General features: G+C 47.8%; 1 protein-coding gene across 2 annotated transcripts; it reads right to left on the reverse strand.

Moving 5' to 3' along the window:
* Positions 1–2548: 2548 nt before the first annotated feature.
* Positions 2549–9810, reverse strand: FAM46A (family with sequence similarity 46 member A). Of its 2 annotated transcripts, none has more exons than XM_017826481.1 (3): positions 9747–9810; positions 8418–8937; positions 2549–7416 (listed from the first exon to the last, which is right to left on the reverse strand). In XM_017826481.1, the coding sequence occupies exons 2-3, from the start codon at positions 8850–8852 to the stop codon at positions 6637–6639; spliced, it is 1215 nt and encodes a 404-aa protein (XP_017681970.1). In that variant the 5' UTR covers positions 8853–8937; positions 9747–9810; the 3' UTR covers positions 2549–6636. The 2 variants fall into 2 exon arrangements, with proteins under 2 accessions (XP_017681970.1, XP_017681979.1); XM_017826490.1 differs by lacking the exon at positions 9747–9810 and adding an exon at positions 9148–9387.
* Positions 9811–11102: the final 1292 nt, after the last annotated feature.

An 11102-nucleotide genomic window follows, 5' to 3' on the forward strand; every position in this document is an offset into this window, starting at 1 on the left:
GTTTGGTGAAACAAACACCTGAAGAAAAGTACCAAGGTCAGTGTTTACAGAGCCATTCTGCTGTCTACGCTCTTATACGGATCTGAATCATGGGTCATCTACTGCCACCACCTGCGTCTCCTAGAACGCTTCCATCAACAATCCTAACGTACAACGCCTCCGTACAATCCTAAACATCCACTGGTCAGATTATGTGACTAATACATCTGTTCTAGAACAAGCAGCAGTCACAAGCATTGAGGCCATGTTGCTGAGAACACAGCTGCGCTGGGCAGGGCACGTCTCCAGGATGAAGGACCACCACCTTCCTAAGATCCTGCTTTATGGTGAACTTGCCACCGGCTGCTGCAAGAGAGGAGCCCCAAAGAGAAGATACAAGGACTCTCTGAAACAACATCTCAGCCTTGGCCATATTGATCAACATAACTGGTCTACTCTGGCCTCAAATCGGGAGGTCTGGAGACACACCATCTATAACGCTGCTGACGCCTTTGAGAAAGCACGCAGGATCACCCTTGAGGAGAAAAGACAATGCAGAAAGAATCGTGCCTTGCAGAATATACCACCTAAGGAGTCTTTCTGCTGTGCCTTTTGCAACCGGACATGCCTATCTCGTATTGGCCTTTTCAGCACTTGTAACAAACGTGGGTAGTGCCCTTCCCAAATCTTTGTTCGCGAAGCCTAACCATGATTCTACGATTCTATGAAAACTAGAAACTCAGCCTCAATCCTGCACAGAGGGGTTCCCGGGGAATTTTTTAAGGCAATAAAATAAAAATGTGCTGCTGCAGCCAAGAAAAACTGCAGAATGTTACTTATCTCAACAAGAGACAGCTTCCCTGATCAGGCTCATTTTAGCAGGGTGAGCAGAAGTTAAAAACTTGAGCCATTTCTCCTCCACTTCTATAACCTATCAGCGTGTCCTCTAGCTTTCCACTGTGTTGTTTTTCAGGTGATTCCCATTCTCACACTTTGCTTCTGTCCTCCCTCTTCTTCAGTCCTGAACACTTCCTTCCCCCTAGAAAAAAACCAACATTCTAAAGTAAGCCATCAGTTGGCTGCGTCCTCATCATACTCCTCACCATACTCCTCATCATAATCCTCGGGAAAGAGGACTCAATGCTCTGGATACTCAAGGGGCTATCAAAAAAAATCCCTCCAAATTTAAGCAGAGAAATGGGAATTAACTCATTCCAAAGCATAGGAGCATCCATCTGAGCTTAGATCTTGAGACAAGCAAAGGCATTTGGATTTAGATGGTTTCTAATCCCCCAGTTTCCATATGTGTCTTTGGGCAGTTGCCTTTGTCAAACTGCCTAAAACTTTTTCTAACTCAGCAAGTTAACAGGAGGAAAGGTTAGGCCACGTGCGCCTCCATTTCCTGGTATTAACCTGGGAGAAAGGTGATGCCGTACGGGCAGGGATGCCAAGTGCATCCCCCTCTCCTGGCCAGGCTGGCCAATGGTCCCATCCCATGCCCAGCAGGTTTTGAAGGAGGCACTGGGCAGAAGGCACCCAGCATTTGGCAAGGGGGCTGCTCTTGTGCCTGGAAAAACAAGCAGTCCCAGTAGCTTGTTTGTCTGGTTTTTTTTACAGAGGAATACAGGTTCACTCATCATGACAATAAGCATATTCACACTCCCACTGAGCCGGTTTGAGACTTCCAAGACCAGCACTGTGTATGAATGAGCCTAGTAAGAGCTACATACTGCAGTCTTAGTCAATGTTTTTCAAGTTTCGGTCAGTCTGAGGCACTGTAGCTGAAAAAGTATTGCAATGAGCATTGTAAATTAATATTTTATATTCCCTTGAAGTGTTTTTTGAGGAAATTAGCCTTCATTACTGAGGCATCTCTCCTGTAAACACAGAAAACAGAAAATACCTCTGCTGACAAGGACAGCATTGTAGGGCAGGGAAGGAGAGTAAACATTGAATCTGATGGGAAGAACTGGGTTGATTCAGCAGCTGAATCAATCAGGCATATGCATCCCTGCTCCCCAGCAGCTCCCCAGGCTGCAAGACCTGCAGCACCCATCCGCTACAGATGGTCCCAACTTAACACCCAGGGAGCACCACCCCATTGCCCCCCCAGACCTACTGAAATGGTAAGGTGAAGACTTCAGCCCCTATTGAATACATCTCAAGGGCACCAGAAGCCCCACATTACTGTCAGCATGGTGGTTTGTGGTGCACAGGTTGCAGGCATCACAAGATCCTGGACCCTAAACTGTGAGGGCAGCAAGGGTGTGGAGCTGCCACAACGCTGTTTTGCTTTTCGTGTTTTGGACCATTTGCACAGCCCAACCAGTGCTGGAGTGAGTATTTTTGGCACTGGCTGGGGAGGTTCCTCTGCAGCTGAGTGCAGCCAGCCAAACTCGGCTGGCACAAGGCAGGGCTTTTCAAAATGTTCTGCGCTCCAATCGGAAAGCAGCTGAACGCTACTCTTCTCAGAAAAGTGCTGCCCTTGTCCTTTTTTAATGAAAGCGAACTTGGTATTCAGTAGGAGCAGGCCAGAGCTATTTCAGACACGGAAGACAGCAGACACAAATCAATAGAAAAAAATAACTTCTTTTTATTTACAAAAAATCCAAATATTGGATGCTGTAAACAAAATTCACAATCTGTTCCCTCTAAAGTCTGTTTTCCATCAGCTCTTTTTCTGTCTGTGACAATGCCTATAGTCAAAATGTTCCAGAAGAGCAATCCAAGGAGCAGTTTGCTGCAACAGGATGCCTTGCAGAAGGCAACAGTTGTAAGGAAATTTGAGGGAAAGCAAATCTGCACAGACTCCTACAGACTGCAGGAGCCTGCAGTGCCTTTAGCCAAGCTGTCTTGAAATTTGCAGGCTTTTTTTTTTTTTTTTACTATTTATTTTGTTAGCAAACCACTATTACAACAGCAAAACAGTACACTGATTTTCTTTCTTGGAAGGGAAACTCTCTGCATAAAGAAACCATACAAAAGAATATATGCAAATAGGAATATGCAAATACAGTTTTTCTCTTCTGTGCAGTTTTATCTAACACACTTTATTTTCTCAATTTAAAAAAGCGACTTTTTTGAACCGGTAGGAGCTTCTGTGATGTGATGCAAACCAAGCATTTAATAAGAGCTGTTTAGAGGATCTGTGTGAAGGCCTTTGTGCAAGATAAAAAATATTTTAAGTGCAATAAGAGTAACTAGAAAAATATCATCTTTTTGGTCTTCTAATTGCCCTTCTATTTTTAGAAGAAATGTTCTTACATTTGAGAGGACAGCTATATCTAAGGAAAAAAAGAAAAAAATCCCATTTCAAAGCTCTTGGTTGTTTCACAATTGCTACATTTAACCAAGTTTAGTGCCCCACTGGTTAGCAGGAAATTCAGTTGTGGTACAAACAGTTTTACTGTAATCAGGTCAATGTCTTTAATCAGTTCAGCTCTTTAAAAGGGGCACTGTCTCCTGCAGCACAAGCTCTAACCTTACAGCTGATTGGATGGGATAGATGAAGTCCACAAAGCAAGAAGGCGGTTGTTAACTTTAAAAGTACCAGTGTGCCGAAGAGGAGGGGAAAAAACAGTTAAAAAGAAGTCAGACTTTATGGAGGGGAAGGTGTGCAAACCACAGAAACAAGTCAGCTTTGAAAAAGGGTTCTTATTTTACTCTTGGCCTAAACCCATGCCTTCTTCCCACCTCTAACACCAGGTACCTTTTAAGCTACCAGTCACAAATAAAAAAAAGCTCCACCAGTTCCACCACTTGTTCATCAACATATGCAAAACAGATCTGGAATACCTATATAATATATATAAAAACATATTATATACGTATCAAAATGCAAATACCAAAACGTGCAGTTTAGCTCAGAGCCCTGCTGTATGCACTATAAGGTAACTAGCTGCTGTCAATCAAAAAAAAAACGAAAATCCAAAAAACAACACAATAAAATTTGAGTTGAGAGGAAATAATTCAAAACTTTCTTTCAAGCAATGGCAAAAAAAAAGGGTCCTTCAAAGGAAAAATTTGTGTCATATATTATCAGCATTCTGTGGTTGTGGCACAGCTATAGATTCTCCAACCCTTTTAAAGAGTGGATGACTCATTTATTTGCTGCAAATAGTTGTGGGAGAAAAGACATACCACATTACCAGCTGATCCTATTTCCCCAGCCCTCCCCTTGCTTCCGCTAGCAAACCGGGAGCAGGAGGCAAGGGGAGCCAGCGGGCCAGGAGCACCCAGCCCAGACCCTCCAAGGGGCTGGAAGGAACCTCGCTGGGACAAGAAGCCAGTGGGAGGTTGCAGCCAGCACCAGAGGAAGGGAAGGTGGGGACAAGATCTGCACGTCAATGCTGGGAATGGCAATGAACCAGCTTTTACGTTTCCTGAAGGACTCACGGGGAAGGTGCTTCAGTAAACAAATCGGGTTCCTATTAAAGTGCCTGCAGAGTGAAAAGTACAAAGCGCGACAAAAATAGATGTGCCTTACTCTCTCCATAGGGAAAACACACTGCCAGAACTCGAGCCCTTTCCCTCTCCCTGCCTCTGACTCCAACACCAGACCCTGCCTGTGACCAGAGAGGGCACAGCCGGTTTTCCTTTAAAAGCCTGAATTCCCTTTTTTTTTTCCCCCCTCAGCAAGAAAAAGCAAAATATCAGAGTCAAGTGTCACTTAGTCATTAGGTTTTTGAAGCTCAACAAAGAATTTAACACCTTCAGAGATGGCACTGAAGTGAAAACAACAGCAAAGGTTGGATTTTTCACCCCCTGCTGATCTTAGGGAGAGGAAATGAAAGTGAATAGTTATTGTTCCAATGTAAAGTGATTCCATTTAAATAAAGTACAGTACTGAAATTGTAAATGCAGTGTGACAACCAGATCAAAGATGTTTAATATTTGCATAAAAATATATATATAATATATATATAAAATATAATTTTAAGCAATCGTGCAACACTCTTAAAAAGGGTTCATTTCACATTTGCTAAATTCTAGTGGTCCTGGAATGCATAATGCATTCTATTAAAAATACTCCTTTAAATATTAACAATTAGTGTTCAAATAACCAACTAATACAATATTCTTTAGCTGTCAGGGGGTTTAAATAAACCTATCTTTGATCCACGTTCCACTGAATTACACATCATGGAGGTATGCAGTCACAACATTAGTGGGTTAAATGTCAAAATGGCATTACAGTACAAAACAGTTAAAAAAATCAGCTAGTCATATGTTTCTCCATCTGTGGAATTATTATGGCTCACAAGCAACCCACTGAATTACTGTAATCCTTGTTCTTGCAACCAAAGACATTATCTGAATCCCACCTTAATCCTGACTGGTTCATTTACTCCAAATTTCTCAGGTGTGGGTTAAAAATTCACTGCAAGGTGCCCACTGTCCTATGACATCCTGTTGCAAACTGGAAAACAAGTAGTACTTTATTTAAACATTCCTTAATTGCTACATTTTCATAGACCACATTAATATATATTGTGTGTGTATATATATAGATATACACCTATAACATGTACATATATACACACACAAACATATATACACACATACACACACGTACCTAGGATAATAGCACACTGACATAACATTAACTCTATACAGGTATTTGCCAAGAAAAAAAATAGGGCATTTCCTCCACCAGTTATTCACAAGCTTATGGGGTTTTTTCATTTTTAATCCTTGTGTCCCTGATAAAACAAAATGCATGGTTAAACCATAAAACTATATTTTTTTTCTTCACTTCAAATTTTATGAAGGTATCAGGCACTTTTGATTACTATTGGTGTGTACAAATATAGGAACATCTTTCTTTTCTTTTACATATATATATATATATATAATCTACTGTATCTTCTTTGCTTGGATAACTTATTTGAGAAATCTTTGGTCCTTGAGTATATTCTTTTTGCCACAGCTGGTTTTCCAGCATTCTCACATATTTAAAATGTGAGGCATGCACACAGCTGGAAATAATGGACTTTGTCATCGTACGTGTTTCTGTTTTTATAACTGTACCAATCCACTACTGTTCATTTGGAGCAAGCTGTTTCTGGTAAAGCATTCTAGTCAAGCAAGCTATACATTCTACACAGTCAATCCATAGACGGCACTTGCTGCAAGCCCCAAATGCAGTAATTCCAATATACAATTTTATTCAGCTTATCTCTGCTTTATGCCTCTAACTTTTAATTCCTGAATATACATAGAATTGTTTTTTGTGAATTTTTTCTTTTTTTTTTTTTGTGTGTTTTGTTTTCTTTCATATTCTCCCTTTTGCAGATCCCATTCTAGAGTAAAAATAAAAAGAAAAGAAAATAAGGCTTTCCCACCTTCTCTATGCCAAAGCTATGGGAGCAGATATTGCCAACCCATATTGTCATCAAGCATTCCTCCCTCACTTATTTCAGGGGAAGCTGGTTGCTCTTAATGACAGGCCTCTTGTGCTCTGGGGTAGGATCCAATTATTTCGGGGTTCTTTCTCGATCATGCTCCCATTATTTATTAGAAGAACCACAAGCTTTTCCCAAGCTTGAAAACTAGAGCAGATCATCATTGCACAAAACACCCCATTTAAAAGGGACCCGTTGCCCCTTCCTACATATTAGAAAACATTCTCCCCACCGGGTCTACTAATTTTGGTCCTTAATTACAGGGCAGCCAAGTAGAGTATGTGTGCTGCTGGCAAGGGAACACCGTCTGAACCTGGGCAATATAGTAATTGCTGAAGTTGGCATCTGCTACGTATGGGGCTGGCTGGTAATAGCAGGTGACATTGGCCACATTGGGGATGATATTTTGCTCAGCTAGGACCCGGATGGCCAGCATGGTGATCAGATTCAGAGTTTGTCTCCTCTCATGTCCCATCAGGCACACTGTGCTCTCGTTCACCACACCGTGAAGGGTCATGAGATAGTCATACTTGCGGTCCTCTAATCCCACAAAGTGGTTCTGCAAGTAGGACTCCAGCTTTCTCTGCTGTTCTCCAATGTCTGAGAAGTCAATGAAAAACCTCGAACACATGTATCTCTGCAGGGACTTAATCTCAGATTCAGAGGCAGCCCTAAAGCCCCTTACCAAAAGGTTGCAGTACTTCAGAAGACCACCTCCTCTGATTTCTTCTGGGTTTCTGGTGGCAATTATCTTGTTGCAGAGGTGATCAAAGGCTTCCTGGAAATCCCCATAGACACTCTCACCAATGATAGTTGGATGAAAAGTTTCAGTCATCGGATTCTCTGAGCACTCATAAAATAGCAGTAGGGAGTCCAGCTTGATTTGAAAGGAATCGACACTGAATTCAAACTGCCGCCTCAGAGAGTCCACAAATTTCAGCTCCACATTTTTGCCACTGTTGTTGGACAGGGAGATGAGACTCCATCGGTCTGAATCATTGCATACTTTTACCATTTTCTGCACATAAGCCTCCTATAATTGGAAAAACAAAATGAGCAAATCAAGAAACAGATGCAAGAAATCCCCTTCAGTGCATTTGCTTGTACCCCTAAAGCCCCCCCAATCCTTGCATTTCATAAAAGATTTCATGGAGCCTGCAGATACAAACCAGAGAAGAAATGCTTAATGTGAGAGCTCAGAATGCTACCACTGCAGGAGGATGACAGAGAAGGGTGTTCTACTGGGACTGTGGCATGCAAGGGAAGCATATAGCAACACTGCTTCTTTCAGTCACTTTTAAATACATCTACACACTAAGCCCATGACACACATGCCAAATATGCCTGCACCCACACGCAAAAGGGCGCTACTACAACCAGATAAGAAATCTTATTTATCTGTTTCCACTTCTCTCTCTCCTCCCCACAAAAACAACTTAGCAAGTGTTCACTCCCCTCAATCCTTCCAGTGCAGGTTCCACAAATCTGCCCCATATCAAAAAAAAAAATCTGTCTAAAAATCTGAAAGACAGCTGGCATTTGGTCTAATCAACTCAAGCAAACTGTCTTCGAGGGGAGGGAATATGCCTCCCCCCTAGGCACTTAGCGCACCTGAATGCATGCCTTACAGGCGGGGTTTCGTTCTTGCAGATATAAAATCCATCTATGCTCCCCTTGCACCCAGGAACCGGTCCGGCACACCGAGCTGCCGCCAAGACAGGTTGGGAGAGAGGTGTGCAGCCCCCCCGGCACACACACGGCCCAGGTAAAACAACGCTCCCAGCAAATCAACCGAGAGGGAGAAAAGGCTAATTAATCCTGAAGAGCCCCGGCCAGGGCGCTTCATTGCAAACTCCTTCTCGATTTTAAGCGTGAGGTGAAAAAAATCGTTCAGGGTCCCCCTGGGTCGCGGGATGTGGGGGAGAGCTGCGTCTCTGAGTCCACCCCTCCATTCCCAGTGGGAAGGTGCCCACTCCCCGCAGGCAGGCGCTCACACTTGCCCGCTCCGGGCGTCTGAGCACAGGGCAGGTTTACCTTGAGGGTGAGTGGCGTGATCTTCTCCTTATTCACCCCCTCGGGTAAGAAATCCAAGAGGCAGTCCAAGACCACGTCCTTCACAGTCTGAAATTCGGCTTCCCCTTTGAGGTCGGCGCAGAAGATGAGGTCCAAGTCCTTGTAGCCCAAGCCGCTGTCCTGGTGTAGGACGTGGCTGGCGGCCGAGCCGTTCAGCCGCACGTCGCGCAGGCCGATGCCTTTCTCCTCCAGCCGGCTCCGCACCACCTTAACGATCTGGCGGGGCTGCATGGCCAGCGTGGGGAAGTTGCCGCGGCCGTGGATGGGGATGGTCTCGCTGAGGATGCGGTCCAGCCGCTGCACTTGCTCCCAGCTCAGCACGTTGCAGTGCGCGCTCTCGCCGCCGCCCGCGGAACTCCCGCCGGGGCTGCCGCCGGCCTTCTCATCGTCTGCCATGGTGTGCGGCCGCCGCCTCCTCGGGCTGGATCCAGGCACCGCTCCGGCTCCTCGCCGGCCCCCCGGGCCCCCTCTCCCTCCGCGCCTGGCAAAACAGGAGGAAAAGCCAGCGGTCAGCAGCTGCGCGCACCTGGCTCCCGAGCTCCGCTCCCCAACGGCCGTCCCTTCCAGCGGGGAAGCGGGGGACACACCTACTGATTAGACTAAAAAAAAAAAAAAAAAAAAGAAGGAGAAGAGGGGGAGAAAAAGCCCCCCGAAGCCGGGCGGTGCTGCAGGATAGAGGAAGGCGCCCGACCTGCAGAGCCGCTGCTTGCGCCGCTCTCCGCGCCCTCGCCGGGGCAGAGGCTGCCCCGCGCCGACGGAGAGGCCGCCCCGCACCGCCCAAAAGGCCGCCCCACTCTCTGCCGCCGCAGGCTGCCGCCGTCTCCGGAGCTTTCGTAGTCCTGCCCGGGAAAGGTCCCCAGTAGTTTTTATACGGGGTTTCTCCGCTCTTCCGGGGCTCCGAGTCACGGCGCCCTCGTCCCGCCCCCTGCATCTGCATGGCCGGCCCGGCGGTGCCCCCGGCACGCCCACACCCCGCGCAACGGCGGTCCGCCCGCCCCTCCGCGCCGGCGGAGCGCCCAGCGCCGCCGTCCCGCACCGCCCCGCGCTGGGAAACCCGCGCAGCGCAGCTTTCCCCGGCACGGATCCGGGGAGGCAACAAGTGCAAAACCCCTCCCTGCCTGCGCAGGGGGCGCGGCCCGTCCCGCTCCCGCCGTGCCCAGATGCGCGCCCAGGGGCACCCAGCTCCGCGCTAATGTCCATTCCCGTTTTCCCCCCACCCCGCCTTTTTACCTCTTGCCCCCCTCCCCCCGCGACATTCCCGGTCATCCCAGGCGCAGCCAAACTTCATACCAGAGCGACGGAATTTGGCAAGGGCCTCTCTCCAAACAGATGCTGAGGATCCCGGGCCGTGTGGTTTGCGCTGCTCAGCTCCTGATCGAGATTTCCAGAGCTGCCTGCAGCAGCTCAGAGGCACCACGCCGTGCCTGCCCGGCCCTGGCCCGGCCCCCTCCCCCGCGCCCGCCCGCCCTCCTCGCCGGCGCGGAGGGGAAAAAGAAATCCCGAAGAGCACGAAGGAGCTCGTGCCTTCTCGGCGAGCATCCTGCCTATAGAGCATACTTGGGTAACTGCGGAGCGGGAAAAATAACGTTTAAGACATGCATATTATATAAACATACACATATATTTTGTTTCAGTTACGTTTCTTTTGAATAACAATGGATGTACCTGCTTCTTTTTCATCCCTTTAATACAAATACATATAGATACTATTTAAAATAGTATGGATACCATGTACATATAGTTATTCTTAACATACAGACAGATACTATTTAAAACATAGAGATACCATTTTAAACAGGCTAAGCGCGGACACACACACATACTACACCCCGCACGCAGCAGCACCCGGGGACCCCCGGGGTCCGCCACCGCGGTGTAGATAGCGGGTTGCGTGGAGAGATGCAGGGATGGGGGGAGGGATGGGGTGGGCAGGACGGCGTTGCATCATTGCTCGCAGCTTTGTGACGCGCGGCTGGAAAGCAAATGGGGGTGCGCAGAGACGTGACGCGCGGCTTCCTCAACCAGGCACCTCGCCAAAGTGGGTGGGGGGCCAACAGACCCCGACGGGGTTTACTGCCTCCTCTCCCCAATTTTAGTGCCCCCCCCCTCCATAATCTCCTGCCTTGGGATTGGGTTGGGGGGGTATGGGGGTGTGTCCCGCTCCTCACAGGGAAACACCTAAGCCGGGCGAGCTGGCGTGGTTTATCCTCCCCCCTCCAAAAGCAGAGGCGGGGGTCTTGCCGAGCTCGGCGTCTCTCCCGTCGGGGGAGACCCCCCGGCCCGGCCCGGCCCAGCCGCGGGGCAAGAGCGCCCCCTGCCGGGCTCCCGGCGCTCCCGAGGGGGCGGGCGCAGCCGCGGCCGGAGCGGCGGGGGGTGTTTGTTCTGGGGGCGGCCTCGGCTTTGATTCACTGCCCAGATTCCCTCTTACTTCAGCAGCACGTCTGCTCCTGACTCTGGAGCAGGCAGGGAGCAGGGGCGACTCCACGCTGTGCCCCCGTCACGCAGCACCGCCGGCCCCTCCCCGTGTCACTCACGGGACGAAAAAATTGGCTGTAGTGCTCTATGACAATGCATTATATGAAAAAAAAAAAAAAAAGAAAGAAAGAAAACGGACCAAAAAAATAGGGCAGGAAGCTTTTAAAATCC

This window comes from Lepidothrix coronata, unplaced genomic scaffold, assembly GCF_001604755.1.
Source record: "Lepidothrix coronata isolate B3197 unplaced genomic scaffold, Lepidothrix_coronata-1.0 Scaffold4, whole genome shotgun sequence".
Classification (NCBI taxonomy): Eukaryota; Metazoa; Chordata; class Aves; order Passeriformes; family Pipridae; genus Lepidothrix; species Lepidothrix coronata.

Coding starts and splice junctions, on each gene's coding strand:
- FAM46A (XM_017826481.1), bottom strand. CDS start 8,852: ATGGCAGACGATGAGAAGGCCGGCGGCAGCCCCGGCGGGAGTTCCGCG. Junction 7,417..8,417: donor TCACGCCACTCACCCTCAAG/GTAAACCTGCCC, acceptor TTCCAATTATAG/GAGGCTTATGTGCAGAAAAT.